Below are 19,889 nucleotides of genomic sequence, written 5' to 3'. Positions count from 1 at the left end.
TGTGCCACCCAGGTAACCCGGTTCATTAGCCATTTGTATATAAACTTTCAGGATGTGTTTATTTACACCTTTTGCCCGTATCATGTTGGGTCTTGTTATTATAGAGCTGCAAAAGTTCTTTATATATCTTAAAACCAATCTTTTGTCAAACATATTTGGCAAATGTTATCTCCCAAGTGACAAGTATTTATTGACCAAACTGCTTACAGTTTTTAAGTAATGTGACAGAACTTTGAAATCAAATACGCTTGGGTTTAAATCCTGGCTCTATCTAAAACTAGTTGTTGGAATGTGAATGAGGTATTTAATTTAGGGGGGCATTTTTTCCCATCTATAAAATACCTTTACAGGGTTGTTATGGTGATTTAGACAATGGGCTTTAATGTTGTATCTGGCATATAAAAGGTTTTCAGGGTGCCTGGGTGGCTCAGTCCTTAAGCATCTGCCTTTGGCTTAGGTCATGATTCCAGGGTCCTGGGATCCAGCCCTGCATCGGGCTCTCTACTCAGCAAGGAGACTGCTTCTCCCTCTCCTATTCCCCCTGCTTGTGTTCCCTCTCGTGCTGTGTCTCTCTGTCAAATAAATAAATAAATCCTTGAAAAAAATTAAAATCCTTTTCTGATTTAAGTTCTATGATAATATGGCAGTTGCTGCCTTAAAGAGCTGAGTGGCAATTTTTACACTGCAAAACTGTTAAAATTTGAATTTTCACATCAGTAAAAATCATGGTAATAGTGGAAGACATAGAGAATAAGGGCTCCTGCAAAAAGAATAATGTACTTTTCTTTTATTTGAGTTCAGTAACATATTCAAAATAAAACTTAATCTAAAAGTAGTCGAATCAAATGAAATTCATCTGGAAGTGAAACTGTAAAGAAAAAGGTGAAAAATCCAAATTGTGTTGTGCTAACAGTATCTGCTATACTACATGGAATATTTAAATGACATGGCATTGCAAATACAATTGTACTGACTCCTATCTATACCAGTTAGTAGTATTTCATCTCTTATAAAAATTCACATAAAAACAGATTTAACCCAGAGGCACCTGGGTGACTTAGTCCATTAAACATTGGACTCTTGGTTTGGGCTCAGGTCACGATCTCAGGTTGTGGGATCAAGCCACACATTGGGCTCGTGCTCAGCATGGAGTACGCCGGAAATTATCTCCCTCTCTCTATTTCCCACCTCCCTCTGCTCCTCTCTGCCCTCTCCCACTGTGCGTGTATTCTCTTTCCCCCATCTCTCAAATGAATAAAATCTTAAAAAAAAAAAAAGGTTTAACACAAAAGCATTTTTAGGAATAATTTCAACATGTCAATAATACTCTGAGTTATACTAATAACTTAGTATAAATAAGTTAGTGCATTTATTATTTATTATTATTATTTACTTATTTACTATTTACTTATTTACCTATTTACTTATTTACTAAAAATAAGACTTATTATATAGTGCAGAACTTGCTTTATTGTTTGCCGTTCCTATTTTATTTATTGTTATAAAATTTCAGGTTGTGGATCCAAGTTCTGTTCCCATAATTTAATAGTAAAGTTAGTTAACTTTTCAAATATCACTTCCTTCATTTGTAAAATAATAATCATATTATGTAGCTTATATCATTGCTATCATTGCCAGTTTTAAATATAGTAAGTCATCAGTAAATATTAGTTATTACTGTTGTTGCTAAAGTATGCTAATCAAGTTTAAGTTTCTGTGACTAGTCTGGGCTTCACATCTTCCAAGTTAGAGAGGTACTGAGAAATGATTATGTTTCATTTCCTAAACTGACTGGAAACACTGACAGGTTTTATATTTTGCATTCTTCAGATCTCAGCTTAAATGACACCTTCTGGGGCACCTGAGTGGCTCAGTCAGTTAAGTGCCTGTCTTCAGCTCAGGTCATGATCCCGGGGTCCTGGGATCAAGCCCCACATCGGGCTCTCTGCTCAGCGGTGAGCCTGTTTCTCCCTCTCCCTCTGTCTGCCTCTCTGCCTACTTGTGTTCTGTCCGTCAAATAAATAAGTAAAATCTCAAATAAATAAATAAATAAATGACACTTTCTTGGAGAGATCTAACTCCAAAGCAGACCCCTTATTTAAATTTTCATTTCTAATATGGCAAATATTGATAGTAATGACCCACATGAGCAAATGTTCTGTGGGAGTCCTCAGTAATTTTTAACAGTGTAAAGGGCTCATGAGACCAAAATGTTTGAGACTGATACAATGAATTGTTTAGAAGATGTGTATTCTCATTCAGAGTGTAACACCGCCTGTCAAACTCATTTATATTTCCTTTTTAGCTAGATTTAATTTGAGTAGTAATTAGGAATTGTACACATTCACTTTTCCCTATTGTGCTCATACTTACAGTAAGGCTACAAAGGCTAATTACAATTTCAGGGTTTGGATTTTTTACATTTCGGGGTTTTGTTTGTTTTGTTTTTGTTTCATTTTGGTTTTTTACTATGAACTAGAATTGCACAACTCAATGTTGTATGCACTAGTCATCTTGTGCCTATAGGAACCTGTAAGTGACAATTAAATTTTATGGTAATATGATTGCTAATAAATACAGTTTGCTTGTAAGACATAAACCTTTCCAAATGGTAAATTCACAATAGTCCATGAAAGGGAAAATACAGGGAAGCACTGCACTGAAATTCTGACTTTGATTCATCTCTTCTTCTAGCCCTAATGCCACTGCCTTAGGTTAGCCCCTCCTTTTCTCTCACATTTTCTGTTACATTCTGTGCCATTCTGTGTTCATTCATTATAACCCAATCTCCCTCCACACTGAAATGAGAATAATCTATTTCAAAATCAAATCTGGCCATGTCAATTACCCCTCCCCTTTTTAAAAGATTTTTATTTATTTCTTTGACAGAGGGAGACACAGTGAGAGAGGGAACACTAGGAGAGGGAGAAGTAAGGCTTCCCGCTGAGCAGGGAGCCTAATGCGGGGCTCGATCCCAGGACCCTGAAATCATGACCTAAGCCAAAGGTAGATGCTTAAAGACTAAGCCACCCAGGTGCCCCCCCAATTACCCTTCTTATTTTAAAAAGCTAGTATGGCTTCCCAGCTTTCTATAGCAGAACCCATAAATTGATGGGTTGCATAAAAATGTAGGGTTTTCCCCCATACACAGGTGTTTTGAACACAGGAAGATTTCACGCTAAAAATATAGATATCTGGTTTCACTTCAAAAAATTAGAAAATTTAGCAACACTGGGCCCAAATCTGCACATAGCAAAACTCAGCTGGAGCAGGAGAGAGGACACCTAGGTAGGACAGCACATATATGATCTGAGATTTCCCAGAGTTTACTGGAGTCCTTACCCAGTCCAATTGACTCATTTACCTTAGCTGCTTGGTTCCCCATGAACAACTGAATTTGCACAAACTGCCTTACAGGAGAAGGCCCAAACTGCTTAGAAAGACAGACCCTCGATCATCACAAGTTAAATTTCCACTTTCAACTCTCATCTCTCTATGCTTTGCCTTCACACACATGCTCATCATTTCTCAAACATGATGTTCTTTTACACATCCTTTTACACTTGCAAGCTGAACATCTAGTTCCTTTTGGTTGGAATGTTCTTCTTACATTCACTTCCCCACCCCACCAGCATCTGAAGAATTTCTCTACATCTCCTTCAAATCCAACCATACAAGTAAGTAGGAAAACATATAAATGAGAGCAGTTAGCACAGAGCCTAGCATATAGTAACTTTCAATGTCCTAACAACTGGAAAAAGTCGATATTATAGCCTCATACTAGAGAAAAGAATGTTGTCACCTAAAGGAGTTAGTTAGTCAAAACCAAGGAACTAGTAAGTGACACAAACAGTTGGAATGTAAGCCCTAATCTTATCACCAGGCTACACTGTCTTCTTTTATTTGACTCTAATGACACAGAACTGCCGGATTCTTTCCTCATATATTTTGTGTAACTTTTCTCATCAGGTACCTCCAATTGTTCCCTACCATCAACAAATCCAAGACATTCTCTTTTTATATCCCTATTGCCTATCACAGTTCAGCCCACATTACAAGCTTAATATATAGTTTCAACTAATTCAACTCCTATTACTGAATGAATAAATGAATGAGAAAAGTTCTACTGTACTGATAATCCATATTAAATGATAGGAACTGAATACTTTAAGCATTTCCCACAACACAAATCTTTTTTTTTTTTTAAGATTTTATTTATTTATTTGACAGAGATCACAAGTAGGCAGAAAGGCAGGCAGTGAGAGAGGAGGAAGCAGGCTTCCCGCTGAGCAGAGAGCCTGACGTGGGGCTGGATCCCAGGACCCTAGGATCATGACCTGAGCCAAAGGCAGAGGCTTCACCCACTGAGCCACCCAGGTGCCCCCACAACACAAATCTTAATGCACGGTACGTAGTGAATAAAAAAAACTTAAAACCTGTAATACATATAAGCACTAGAAATTTTTAAATCTTCCTAAAGATAACATTATTCCTCTAAAATGATGAAATACTAAAACTCAGCAATATCTATGTGTATGTGTATGTAAACTATTTATTTCATTTTAAACAAATGATCTAAAACAACACAAAGGTTGTACATACTATTATGAGCCTATTTAGATAAAATTATATGCATATATTTCTGCGCCTGTTTACTGATAAGGCTGTCTGGATAAATGTTCAGATGATTTTTACCTTTTCCTCTGAACTTTGATATATTGTTGTAATTAATTAGTATGTAATTTTTAAAATAAAACAAGCTGTTTAAACTACTTTGAAAAATAACTCTTTTTGCATCCTCAGCAGTAATGGAATTAATCATAATCCCTCCCACCTCATTCAGAAACACAGTGAATCACATTTGGGAAGTAAATATTGAAGTCCTAAGTAAGAATAGGCAGATACATAAATTAGAAGACAGTTTTAATTTTAGAAATGCATCTTATTGGGGCGCCTGGGTGGCTCAGTGGGTTAAAGCCTCTGCCTTCGGCTCGGGTCATGATCCCAGGGTCCTGGGATCGAGGGATCACTGCTCAGCAGGGAGCCTGCTTCCTCCTCTCTCTCTCTGCCTGCTTCTCTGCCTACTTGTAATCTCTGCCTGTCAAATAAATAAATAAAATCTTAAAAAAAAAAAAGAAAGAAAGAAAGAAATGCATCTTATACACTCAAACAAAGGACATGAAATAACTTATTAAATTAAAAATGATTGGAGAGGGGTGCCTGGGGGGCTCAGTGGGTTAAGCCTCTGCCTTCAGCTCAGGTCATGATCTCAGGGTCCTGGGATGGAGCCCTGCATTGGGCTCTCTGCTCAGCAAGGAGCCTGCCTCCCCCTCTCTCTCTGCCTGCCTCTCTGCCTACTTGTGATCTCTGTCTAATAAATAAATATTTTTTTTAAAAAGTGATTGGATAGTTGTCTTTCTCCGCTTGACTTATTTCGCTAAGCATGATCTCCCTGATATGAGGAAGTGGAGTTGCAACAGGGGGGGTTAAGGGGGTAGGAGAAGAATAAATAAAACAAGATGGGATTGGGAGGGAGACAAACCATAAGTGACTCTTAATCTCACAAAACAAACTGAGGATTGCTGGGGGGAGGGGGTTTGGGGGAAGGGGGGGGTTATGGACATTGGGGAGGGTATGTGCTATGGTGAGTGCTGTGAAGTGTGTAAACCTGGTGATTCACAGACCTGTACCCCGGGGGATAAAAATATATTATATGTTTATAAAAAATAAAAAATTATTTTAAAAAATGATTGGAGAACTACCAATATCTAGCATAGTATCAAATTTACATTATTTCACATGATTTTTAAAAAGTATTTAATTTAACTTACAACATAGCAATCTGGGTTTTATTTAGAAATCACTCATTTGTCATATCTACTCTAAATGTAATTTTGGGGGGGGAAATCACTTAACAGTGTAGTGTAGAACTAAGAAATTACAACACAAGGATTTATTCAATTAACCGTTATATCATTTACTGAAAAATTCTGCCAATGGAACACAACTACTTCATGTTGGCTTCTAGAATGTCCCATGTTCCTGCATATACATTTTCAATTCCCTATAATCAAGCTTTGTTAAAAAAATTTTTTTTAATAAAATACCAAATACCCTCCTCTGTTGCTTTTTCAACAAGCTTCAGGATTATACCACAGCAGCTAAGACTCAAAAATTAATTTTATGTTTGGGCGCCTGGGTGGCTCAGTCGGTTAAGCATCTGCCTTCAGCTCAGGTCATGATCCCTGGGTCCTGGGATCATGCCCTGCATCGGGATCCCTGCTTAGTGAGGAGTCTGCTCTCCCTCTGCCTCTCCTCCTGGCTTATAAAAATCCCTTTAAAAAAACATTTAATTTTATGTTGAAAAAATTAATGTGTGGTATTTCTTTGTTCTAAGGGTAGAAAGTCAATTGAATTTGAATTGTCTAAAATAACATGTATCTCACAAAGATTAACTTAAAACGGATATTGTCTCTCAAACCAAAATCCACTGAGCAGTTTCACAGCCTATCAGAAGTGTGAAAGCCTCTCTGGCTGCAGCTCTGCTGACTGCTACACTTCTTACGGAAATAGTTCGGTCTGTTCTCATAAGATGGAAGGATATTTCATATTATTATATTCCATAACCCCAAAAGAATCACAAACGCACAAACGTATAATTAAAAAGATATAAAGCATGATCTAAGGGGCTTTGTGAGAATGAACATTAACCAATACTCTATCTAGAAAAAGCTGAGGGAATACTGCATGGAGCATTACATCCCTGTAACCACTTTTCGGTTATTAAGAGTAATTCAACAAATACACTTGAAAAGTTATTTAACCTACTGGCTAGCAATTATTTTAGCAAAATCTTACACAATTATTTGGAAATCCAATGGTATCTATAACCTTTTTATAAAGGCAAAATATATTAGAGATTTAAATGGAGCTATTTAAAAAAATAAATAAATGAAGGTATTCAAGTAACAGTTCACCTTTTCCACTCACATGCTGCTTTAAAGAATCAAAAATTTTACTATACCAGTTTTTCAGCCTAAAGATTCTTCTAAAATCCTCCCAATCCATAATATCCAAAATTCAGAAGGAAACCAAATCATATTGTAAGAATGCTCATAGGTGTGGACTTAGATATAATGATCAAAAAAAAAAAAAAGAAAGAAAAAGAAAGAAAGAAAAGATGATCCATTCAATGACTGAGCCAAAATGTAGCTCAAATGGTTGTGACGCTGGACCAACAGGATCCTGTTCAGGTTGTGCTCATATATTTTGTTTTGACCACATTTGTTGACAGATATTAATAGTTGTATTTTCCCTCCCCCAAAATTAATCTGCTCAAAAAAAGAAGATAAAATCCAGTTGAAAATAAATAGCATATATGTTGGCTAAAGGGAACAGAATATATCTGAAGAAGTGAGTGCCAAATTAGTACTCCAAATACACTCTTAGAGCAGTGAGCTAAAACCAAAATATATTATTAAAAAATGAAATATTTTACTATTCAGAAAACTGAAAAAAATGCTAATGTACAGTTCTGCAGCAAATTCACCACATATGATCTTAGAAAATTCACTATTTATATCAGTACAGAACTGTATATTTTAACAACCACCTTCAGGTACATTATCTCCTACAGCTGAACTCTGGGGGAAACTATCCTCCCACAAAAGGAGCTACAAAAACTGGTGCACATTTTTTCTCCCACAATGTGACCTTATAATCTTCCTAGAATCACAGGGTTTGGAGCCGTTAGCAAATGAGCCACATATTTAGATTACAACCGCCATCCAAATCATTCTTAAAGTTAGTTTTATAGGGGCGCCTGTTTGACTCAGTTGGTTAAGCACCTGCCTTCGGCTCAGGTCATGATCCTGGGATCAAGCCCCCCCATCAGGCTCCCTGTTCTGCAGGAAGCCTGCTTCTCCCTCTCCCAGTCACCCTGCTTGTGTTCCCTCTCTCACTGTCTGTCTGTCTGTCTCTCTCTCTGTGTCAAATAAAATCTTTTTTTTAAAAAGTTAGTTTTATAAACCACTCCAGTAAAACTTCCAAATGTTCTGCCTCTTCTTGTTCTCTGTAAAAACCTACTGCTTTCTAACAAATTCTGTAACACAAGAAAGACTGAGAATATTTAAATTGCTATGGGTAAATCATAAAGCCAAATAAAGATAAAGTGAATAAAATCAATAACATATTCTCCATTTATGAAGTTACCTGTTTGATTGTTCTATCTATACTACAAAGTGAATTATTTCCTTGTATTAAAATTATAAACATCCAATTTAAATGAATACATAATAGGTCTGTGATTATACGAATTTAATATATTGGGCTCAACAGTAGAGTTATGGTTCTAGTACAACACCACCTAGTTTTTTTAAAAGGTCTGCACATTAAATATGTGATATAATACAAAAGGCAAGATTGTGTGTTATTAAAGGTAATAAAGATTTGCAATGCACTATATAAAATCTATGCCTGAATTTTCTTGTTTATGGACAGCAAAGAAAACAAGTTCAATATATACTGTCTTCATTTGACTGACTTTTTCCCCCTTCGCAATCACTCTTTGGATTTAAACTGGTTGTTTTACTTTTCACTATATATATAATTGAATATAACATAATGATTAAGATCTTAAACCCAGGCATCAGAATGCCTGAATTCTAACCTCAGTTCCACCACTTAACCAGTTATGGGAACTTTCATGAGCTGCTTATGCTGGCATTATATCCTCATCTGTAAAATTGGGATCATACCAGTACATACCTCAGAAGATTGTTTTAAGAGTTAAATTAAGGGGCACCCGGCTGGCACAGTTAGCCAAGCATCTGACTCTTGATTTTGGCTCAAGTCATGATCAAGCACCACATGGGCTCTACACACTGGTCCTGGAGCCTACTTAAGATTCTCTCTCTGCCCCCCAACCCCCCATGTGGTCCCTGCATGCATTCTCTCTCTCAAAAAAAAAAAAGTTAAGTTAACGCAAAACATCTTAAAGACCTAGCAGAGTGCTAGTACACAGTAAATGTTTACTGTGTATTAGCTATTAATATTCTTGTTATTGCCACTGTTATGCAAAAAAGTGAGATTACATTAAATGCCAATATTCACAAAACTAAAAAATTAGAAGACTGGGGTGCCTGGGTGGCTCAGTCATCTGCCTGACTCTTTATTTTGTCTCAGGTCATAACCTCAGGGTCATGAGATTGAGCCCCGTGTTGGGCTCCATGCTGGGTGTGGAGCCTGCTTAGGATTCTCTCTATCCCCCTCCCTCAGCCCCTCCTTCCGGCTCACACACTCTTGTGCTCTCTCTCTAGAGAGGGAGGGGAAAATAGATACATATGTAAGTTAGAAGACTATAAATTCATACATTCAGGAAAGACACAAAAACTTAAAATTTAGGGACACCTGGGTGGCTCAGTCAGTTAAGTGCCTGCCTTTGGCTCAGATCATGATCCCAGAGTCCTGAGATCAAGCCCCACATCGTGCTCTCTACTCAGTGGGGAGCCTGCTTCTCCCTCTCCCTCTGCCATTCCCCCTGCTTATGCTTGTATGCTCTCTCTCTGCCAAATAAACAAAATCTTTTAAAAATTTAGCTTATAATTTGAATAAGAAATAACCAACTATTACTTAAAATGAATGATAAGTTCATACTGTTGATAATTTAACCTTTAAAATGAACATGAGCTCTCAGACCTAGTTTGCAGCGACACGGCTAAACGCACCAAGAAGGTCGGAATCGTGGGCAAATATGGGACCCATTATGGTGCCTCCCTCAGGAAGATGGTGAAGAAGATTGAGATAAGCCAGCATGTCAAGTACGCTTGCTCCTTCTGTGGCAAAACCAAGATGAAAAGACGAACTGTCGGGATATGGCATTGTGGCTTCTGCATGAAAACCATCACTGGTGGCGCCTGGACCTTTAACACCACTTCTGCTGTCACAGTAAAGTCTGCCATCAGAAGACTGAAGGAGTTTAAAAACCAGTAGAAGCGCCACCATTTGAAACATTGCTAGCCTATAATAAATGGGTTAATTTATTTAATAAATAAATAAATAAAAATAAAAATAAAATGAACATGAAATGAAACTAAAACATTAAAGAGTAATTCTTCTTCAAATAACTTTGGAAATTTGAATTATAAGCTAAGAAACAAAAAAAAATATTCTTTTTTTAAAAATTGAATCAACTATAGTTGACACACAATGTTACATTCATTTCAGGTGTATAACACAGTAATTTGATTAAGTCTATACATCATGCTATGCTTAGCACAAGCATATCTGCCATCTGTCCCCATACAACATTACTGCAATACCTCTGACTATGTTCCTCATGCTGTATTTTTTATCTCCATGACTACAAAAAATATTCTCTTGAGCAGCTCAAAGTAAATAGATAATGGGGAAGCACTTACTATTAAATAAAATTCATACAAGATTAATTATCATATTTCTTTTTATTTTGAAACAATATCACACTTGCATAAAAGTTGCAAGTACATTTCAAATAATTCTTTGGAGGAAGGAACACTTTTTTCCCAGCTTTATTAAAATATGATTGACAAATAAAAATTCTATATATTTAAGTTGCATAAAATGTGATTTTTTAAGATGTACAATATGATTTTATATATATATACATTGTGAAATGCTTGCCACTATCAAGTTAATTAATATATTCATCACATCATATAATTACCATTTGTATACATGTATATGAGGGGTAAGAACACTTAAGACCATTCCAGACTTCAAGCTCTATTACAAAGCTGTCATCATCAAGACAGTATGGTACTAGCACAAAAACAGACACATACATCAATGGAACAGAATAGAAAGCCCAGAAATAGACCCTCAACTCTATGGCCAACTAATCTTCGACAAAGCAGGAAAGAATGTCCAATGGAAAAAAGACAAGTCTCTTCAACAAATGGCACTGGGAAAATTGGACAGCCACATGCAGAAAAATGAAACTGGACCATTTCCTTACACCACACATGAAAATTAGATTCGAAAGGGATAAAGGACCTCAATGTGAGACAGGAATCCATCAAACTCTTTGAGGATAACACAGGCAGCAACCTCTTCAACCTCAGCTGCAGCAACTTTTTCCTAGGAACATCACCAAAGGCAAGGGAAGCAAGGGCAAAAAGGAACTACTGGGACTTCATCAAGATCAAAAGCTTCTGCACAGCAAAGGAAACAGTCAACAAAACCAAAAGGCAACTGACAGAATGGGAGAAGATATTTGCAAATGACATATCAGAGAAAGGGCTAGTATCCAAAATCTATAAAGAACTTACCACACTCAACACCCAAAGAACAAATACTCCAATCCAGAAATGGGCAGAAGACATGAACAGACATTTCTGCAAAGAAGACATTCAGATGACCAACAGGCACATGAAAAAGTGCTCCACATCACTCGGCCTCAGGGAAATACAAATCAAAACCACAATGAGATACCACCTCACCCAGTCAGATTGGCTAAAATTAACAAGTCAGGGAATGACAGATGCTGGCAAGGACGTGGAGAAAGGGGAACCCTCCTACACTGTTGGTGGGAATGCAAGCTAGTGCAGCCACTCTGGAAAACAGTATGGATGTTCCTCAAAAGGTTGAAAATACAGCTACCCTACAACCCAGCAATCGCACTACTGGGTATTTACCCTAAAGATAAAAATGTAGTGATCCAAAGGGGGCCGTGCGCCCGAAAGTTTATAGCAGTAACGTCCACACTAGCCAAACTAGCCAAAGAACTTAGATGCCTATCAACAGATGAATGGATAAAGAAGATGTGGTATATATATACAATAGAATACTATGCAGCCATCAAAAGAAATGAAATCTTGCCATTTGCAACAATGTGGATAGAACTAGAGGGTGTTATGCTCAGCAAAATAAGTCAATCAGAGAAAGACAATTATCATACGATCTCTCTGATATGAGGAACTTGAGAGGCAGGGTGGGGGGGTCTGGGGGGTAGGGAGGGAAAAAATGAAACAAGATGAGATTGGGAGGGAGACAAACCATAAGAGACTCCTAATCTCATGAAACAGACTGAGGGTTGCTGGGGGGTGAGGGGTAGGGATAGGGTGGCTGGGTGATGGACATTGGGGAGGGATTATGCTATGGTGAGTGCTGTGAAATGTGGAAGCCTCATGATTCACAGACCTGTACCCCTGGGGCAAATAACACATTATATGTTAATTTTTTAAAAAAAGAAGCATTTCCAAGTTCACTGAAAAGCAAGAAATCTCCCTTAGTCCATTGCATTCTATGGAACTAACAACACTGAGTTTTGTGACCTGCAAAAATAAGGACCACACGTTCCAGATTGGAAAGAAAAAAAATGATCTCTACTGACAGAACTAATAAATGAGTTCAACAAGGTTGGTACAAGATCTATTTATATAAAAATCAATTACATTTAAACACACTAGCAATGAATAACCTAGAAATGAAATCAAGAAAACAATTCCACTGGGGCGCCTAGGTAGTTCAGTCAGTTAAGCGTCTGCCTTTGGCTCAAGTCATGATCCTGGGATCCTGGGATTGAGCCCCGCATGGGACTTCCCTGCCCAGTGAGGAGCCCACTTGTCCTTCTCCCTCTGCCTCCCCCTACCCCAGCCCATGTGCTCTCTTTCTCAAATAAATAAAAAATATTTTTAAAAAATAATTCCATTTATAATAGCATTAAAAAGAATAAAACACTGAGGAATAAATTCAACCAAGAAAGTATGGTACTTGTATTGTTCTGAGTATAAAACATTTTTGAAAGAAGTTAGAGGACCCAAGTAAATGGGAAAAGATCCAATGTTCATGAATCAGAGACCAGACACTGTTAAAATAGTATGGTAGATAGAATAATGCCCTCCACTCAAAATATATCCATGTCCATGTCCTAATCCCCAGAATCTGGTAAAAGGGACTATGCAGATATGATTAAACTAAGGTTCTTAAAATGTGCAGATTATCCAGGTGTCTGGGTGGCTCAGTTGGTTAAGCGTCTGCCTTCAGCTAAGGTCATGATCCCAGTGTCCCGGGATCAAGCCCTGCATCAGGCCCCTTGCTCAGCGGAGAGCCTGCTTCTCTCCCTCTCCTTGCTCTTGTGTGTGCAGACACTTGCTCGCTCTCTCTCTCTCTCTCTCTCCCCCCCTCCCTCCCTTTGGTTTTTTTTTTTTTTTTATGTGCAGATTATCTGAGTGGGCCCAATGTAATCACAGAGTCCTTATAATAGGGAGGCAAGAGGCTTAAAGTCAGAGGCCAAGTGTGACAATGGAAGCAGAGGTTGCAGTGATATGCTATGAAAATGGAGGAAAGAGCCATGAGCCAAGGAATGTAGGTGGCTTTTAGAAGCTGGAAAAAGCCATGGAAAGTGATTTCCCCCTAGAGCCTCCAGATGGGACACAACTCTGCTAACATCTTTTTTCTTCTAATTGAAGTATAATTAAAATACAATGTTATATTAGTTTCAGGTACACAACATATTGATTCAACAATTCTATACATTACTCAAAGTTCACTACATTAAGTATAGTCACCGTCTGTCACCGTATAATATTATTACAGTATTACTATGTTCCCTATGCTATAATTTTCATCTCCATGATTTATTTATTTTATAACTGGAAGTTTGTAACTCTTAATCCCTTTATCTATTTTGCCTACCCACCCCCCCCAATAAACCTCCCCTCTGGCAACTACCAATTTGTTCTCTGTATTTAAGAATCTGTTTGGTATGTTGTTTGCCTTGTTTTTTAGATTCCAAATATAAGTGAAATTATTTGGTATTTTTCTTTTTTGTTTAAGATTTATTTATTTATTTATTTGACAGACAGAGATCACAAGTAGGCAGAGAGGCAGGCAGAGAGAGAGGAAGAAGCAGGCTTCCTGCTGAGCAGACAGCCCGACATGGGGCTCGATCCCAGGACCCTGGGATCATGACCTGAGCTGAAGGCGGAGGCTTTAACCCACTGAGCCACCCAGGCACCCCCATTTGGTATTTTTCTTTGACTTATTTCACGTAACATAACATCCTCTCGGTCCATCCATGTTGCAAAAGAAAGATTGCATTTTTTAAGGATGAATAATATTCTATTGTATTTATTTACTACATTTTTTTATCCATTTATCTATCAATGGACACTTGATGAACAACTTGATTTTTGCCCAACAAGACAAATTTCATATTTCTAACCTCCAGAACTATAAAATATTAAAACTGTGTTGCCTTAAGCCACTAAGTTTGTGGTATTTGTTAAGCAGCAACAAACAACTAATACAAACGACAATAACACTTACGCAAATATATCTACAGATTCAACGCAATCCCTATCAAAATCCCAGCTGACTGGTTTGTTTTTTTTTTTTTTGCAAAAATTGGCAAGTTAATCCTAATATTCATAAGAAAACTTAAGGGAACCAGAACGTAGAAACAATCTTGAAAAACAAGAACAACAGTAACCAAAACAGTACGGTATTACATGAAAATAGACCAATGGAACTGAATCGATAAGCCAGAAATAAACCCACGCATATATGGTCAACTAATATTTGACAAGGGAGCCAAACATATTCAATGGGGAAAGGACAGTCTCTTTAATAATGGTGTTAGGAAAACTGGATATACACATGCAAAAGAAAATCTGGACGCCTATCTTATACCACTTACAAAAATTAACTCAAAATGAATTAAAGAAATTACACATAAGACCCAAAACCATAAAACTCCTAGAGGAAAATACAGGGAGGGTCACCTGGGTGGTTCAGTCAGTTAAGCATCTGACTCTTGATCTCGGCTTGGGTCATGAGTTCAAGCCCCACAATGGGCTCCACACTGGGCATAGAGCCTACTTTAAAAAAGAAAAATTATATTTATTTATTTATGGAAAAAGCTCTTTGACATAGTTCTTGGCATGATCTTTTGGATACCAAAAATACAAACACAAAAGTAAAAATAAGTAAACTAAAATGCTTTGCACAGCAAAAGAAAATCAACAAAATGAAAAGACAACCTATAGAATAGCACAAAATATTTGCAAACTATATATCAGATAAGCTATTAATATCCAAAATATATAAGGAACTCATACAACTGAATAGCAGGAAAACAAACAATCCAGTTTTTAAAAAATGGAGAGAGGAAATGGACAGACATTTCCAATGAAGACATACAAATGACCAGCAAGTACATGAAAAGGAGCTCAACTTCATCAGGGAAATGTAAATCAAAATCATCATGAGATATCATCTCACATCTGTTAGAATCGCTATTATCAAGGAGTGCCTGGGTGGCTCAGTCAGTTAAGTGGCTGCCTTCAGCTCAGGTCATCGTCTCAGGATTTGGGGACCAAGCCCCTCATCAGGCTTCCCTGCTCTGTGGAGAGACTGCTTCTCCCTCTCCCTCTGCCTACTTCTCTGCCTACTTGTGTTCTCTCTCTGTCAAACAAATAAATAAAATCTTTATAAATAAGTAAGTAAATAAATAAAAAAATGGCTATTATTTAAAAGAGAGAAAGAGAGAGATAACAAATGTTACCAAGGATATGGAAAAAGGAAACTCTGGTGCACCACTGGTAAGAATGTAAATTGGTACAGCTTCTAGGAGAACAGTATGAAGATTCACCAAAAAATTAGAAACTGAACTACCTACCATCTGACCCAGCAATCCTACTTCTGGAACTCAAAGGAATCACTATCTGAAAGAAATGTCTGCCCTCCCATGTTCACCGCAGCATTTTACAGTAGCCAAGATGTGGAAACAACCTAAGTGTCCATCAAGGTATGAATGGATAAAGAAAATGTGGTCTGTGTACATATATACAAAAGAGTATCGTTCAGTCATAAATAAAGGAAATCCTACCATGTGTGACAACATGGGCCATGAGGGCATTATTTTAGGTAAAATAAGTCAGACAGAAAAAGACAAATACTGTATGATCTCACTATTTTTTTTTAAGATTTTATTTATTTATTTGACAGAGAGAAATCACAAGTAGATGGAGAGGCAGGCAGAGAGAGAGAGAGGGAAGCAGGCTCTCCGCTGAGCAGAGAGCCCGATGCGGGACTCGATCCCAGGACTCTGAGATCATGACCTGAGCCGAAGGCAGCGGCTTAACCCACTGAGCCACCCAGGCGCCCGTGATCTCACTATTTTTTTTAAGTTTATTTCTTTTTTTAAGGATATTTTTATTTTATTGAAACATAATCAAATTTTAGATTACTTTTACCAAAATTCTTTTTTTTTAATTTTTTATTTTTTATAAACATATATTTTTATCCCCAGGGGTACAGGTCTGTGAATCACCAGGTTTACACACTTCACAGCACTCACCATAGTTTATTTCTTTTTTTAAAGTAACCTCTACACCCAATGTGGGGCTCAAACTTATGACCCTGAGATCAAGAGTCACATACTCTTCTGACTGAGCCATCCAGGCACACCTGTGTGATCTCACTTTTATATGGAATCTAAAAACAGCAAACTCATAGAGGGGTGTCTTACTGGCTCAGTCAGTAGAGCATGCATGCAACTTTTGGTCTCAGAGTTGTGTGTTTGAGCCCCACATTGGGTGTAGAGATTACTTAAAAATAAAATCTTTAAGTAAGATAAATAAAAAATAAAAATACCAAACCGTAGAAATAGAGAACAGAATGGTACTTCCCAAGGGCTCAGGTGGGGACATGGGGAAATCACTCAAAGGCTACAAACCTTCAGTTATAAGATGAATAAGTTCCAGGAATCTAATGTACATCATGATGATCATAGTTAAACAATATTGTACAGTATATTTGAAAGTTGTTATGATAGTACAGCTTTAATGTTCTCACCATCACAATAACAAAATGTTAATTGGATGAGGTGAAGTATGTGTTAACTAACTCTACTGTGGTAAATGCTTTGCAATATACATGTGTAACAAATCAGCACATTGTACACCTTAAATTTGCACTGTAGTGTATGTCAATTATCTCAGTAAAACTGCAAAAAGAAAAAGAACAAAGTAGGAAACTCAAACTTCTCAATTTGAAAACTTACTATGGAACAACAGTAATCAAGACAGTGTAGTACTGGCATAAAGACAGGCACACAGATTAATGGAATAGAACTAAGAGTCCAGAAATAAACCCATCCTATAGTCAACTAATTTTCAACAGGAGAGCCAAAGCTATTCAGTGGAGAAAGAACAGTCTTTTATACAAATGAAGCTGGGACAACTGGATAGCCACACACAAAAACAATGAAGTTCAAAACCTTTCCAACACCATATATAAAAATCAACTCAAAGTGGAGCTAAAACTGTAAAACTCTTCAAGGAAAACATAGGAGTAAACCGTTGTGTTAAGCAACAGTTTCTTAGACATGTTATCAAACAATAAGCAACAAAAGAAAAAAAAAGGTAAACTATATATCATCAAAACTAAAAATTTTTGTGGTTCAAAAAGTATAAACTGGGGGCGCCTGGGTGGCTCAGTGGGTTAAGCCTCTGCCTTCGGCTCAGGTCATGATCCCAGGGGCCTGGGATCGAGTCCCGCATTGGGCTCTCTGCTCAGCAGGGAGCCTGCTTCTCCTCATCTCTCTCTCTGTCTGTCTCTCTGACTATTTGTGATCTCTCTCTCTGTCAAATAAATAAATAAAATCTTTAAAAAAAAAAAAAAGTATAAACTGAAAAGATAACTCAAAAAATAGGGAGGGGCACTTGGGTGGTACAGTTGGTTAAGCATCAGACTCTTGGTTTCAGCTCAGGTCGTGATCTCAGGGTCGTGAGACTGAGATGGGCGTGGGGCTCTGCACTCAGCAAGGAGTCTCCTTGAAGATCTCCCTCCCTCTTCTTTCCCCCCTCCTCTCTCTCTCTCTCCCTCTCTCAGGCATAAATCTTTAAAAAAAAAAAAAGGAAAAAAAACCAGGAAAGTACGTTTGCGTATCTGAAAAGGGACTACTATCTATAAAATAAGTAATAAACTCTTACAACTCAACAATAAAAAGACAAATAATCCAATGTAAAACTGGGCAAGGTGCCAGAGTGGCTCAGTTGGTTAAGCATCTGACTTTGGCCCAGGTTATGATCTCAGAATCCTGGGATCAAGCCCCAGTGTCAGGCTCCCTGCTCAGCAGGGAGGCTGCTTATCCCTCCTCCTCTTCTCCTCCCCCTACTCATGTTCTCTCTCTTTCTCTCACTCTCAAATAAATAAAATCTTTAAAAAATAAAATAAAATAAAAATAGGCAAAGAATCTGAATAGTCATTTCCCATAGAAGATATACAAATGATCATTAAGCACATGAAAGGATACTGAGTATCGTTTGTCATCAGGGAAATGAAAAGCAAATCTAAACCAGCCACAATGGAATACTGCTCCACCTCCACTTGAATAGCGATAATAAAAAAAGATATGATAATATCTTTGCAACAAGTGTTGCAAAGTTGAAGAGAAGCTAGAACCCTCATACATTGCTGGTGGAATTGTAAAATGGTAGTCCACTTAGGAAAACACTTTGGCAGTCCCTCAAAAAGTTAAACATACAGTTATCATATGACCCAACAATTCTATTCCCAAGAGAAATTAAAACATGTCCACACAAAAGTTTATACATGAATGTACATGGCACCATTATTCATAACAAAAAGGGAAACTCAAAAATATAACAACTGGGGCACTTGGCTGACTCAGTGCGGCATGTGACTCTTGATCTCGGGGTTGTAAGTTTGAGCCCTGAGCTGGATGTGGAGATTACTTAAAAATTAAATCTTTTTTTAAAAAAAGTATAACAACTAGTGAATAGATAACCTATATCCATATGATGGAGTATTATTTGGCCATAAAAAGAAATGAAATACTGATCCATGTTATAACACATATGAACCTTGAAAACCTTATGCTGAGTTAAAGAAGCCAGTCATAAAAAACTATACATTATATAATTCTATTTATATGGTATCTCCACAACAGGCATAGGGAAAGAAAGTAGTATTTGCTTAGGGCTGCAGATGGGGTGGGGATTGGAAAGTGATATTGAAGGGTACAGGGTTTTTTCTGAGATGATAAAAATATTCTAAAATTGGCGATGGCAGCCCACATCGCAAAATATACTAAAAACCATTTAATTTAATTTAATTTTACACTTAAAATAGGTGAGTCTTGGGGCATATGGGTGGCTCAGTCAGTTAAGCATCTGCCTTTGGTTCAGGTCATGAACCCAGTGTCCTGGGATCAAGCCCTGCATCAGGCTCCCTGCTCAGCAGAGAGTCTGCTTCTCCGTTTCCCTCTGCCTGCTTCTCTGCCTACTTGTGGTCTCTATTTCTCCGCCAAATAAATAAATAAAATCTCTTGGGGCACCTGGGTGGCTCAGTGGGTTAAAGCCTCTGCCTTCAGCTCAGGTCATGATCCCACGGTTCTGGAATCGAGCCCCGCATCTGGCTCTCTGCTCAGTGGGGAGCCGGCTTCCCTTCCTCTCTCTCTACCTGCCTCTCTGCCTACTTGTGATCTCTGTCTGTCAAATAAATAAATAAAATCTTTAAAAATAAATAAATAAATAAATTTTTTTTAACTTTAAAATAAAATAAATGGTTAGTCATGTGGTTATGTGAATTATATCTTACTAAAAGTGTGAAGGAAAAAAAAGACAGAAAGCCTGCTGTGAGAGCCCCCAGTTCCAACATACTGAGTCTTCTCAAGGACACCGCTGACACTCTTGTCTTCAAGGCCTCATCAGGCACCCATGGGGCTTAAAGCTTCCTAAAAAAGGTTAGCAATGCTACTTGTTACTTACTAGTTGCCTTCCCTATCACAAGTTAGCAACATGATCTTGTATTGATGGTTCACTAAAAATGGCATGTTTATCATAAGGCTATAAAACCGCAGTAAATTATACTCCAACTCCTCC

General features: G+C 37.6%; 2 protein-coding genes across 3 annotated transcripts in view; one reads left to right on the top strand and one right to left on the bottom strand.

Moving 5' to 3' along the window:
* Positions 1–19,889, bottom strand: part of ZSWIM5 (zinc finger SWIM-type containing 5) — a 213,750-nt gene that overhangs the window by 173,161 nt on the left and 20,700 nt on the right. The window lies entirely within an intron of this gene.
* On the top strand, positions 8,139–10,027 carry LOC116567302 (60S ribosomal protein L37a-like). The gene is made up of 2 exons (XM_032302293.1): positions 8,139–8,142; positions 9,695–10,027. Exons 1-2 carry the CDS (start codon positions 8,139–8,141, stop codon positions 9,988–9,990), a joined length of 300 nt encoding a protein of 99 aa, XP_032158184.1. The 3' UTR covers positions 9,991–10,027.

The sequence above is a fragment of the Mustela erminea genome, chromosome 10 (genome assembly GCF_009829155.1).
Source record: "Mustela erminea isolate mMusErm1 chromosome 10, mMusErm1.Pri, whole genome shotgun sequence".
Classification (NCBI taxonomy): domain Eukaryota; kingdom Metazoa; phylum Chordata; class Mammalia; order Carnivora; family Mustelidae; genus Mustela; species Mustela erminea.
Note: the sequence above shows the minus strand (reverse complement) of the source record. Positions and strands in the feature narration are given on the sequence as shown.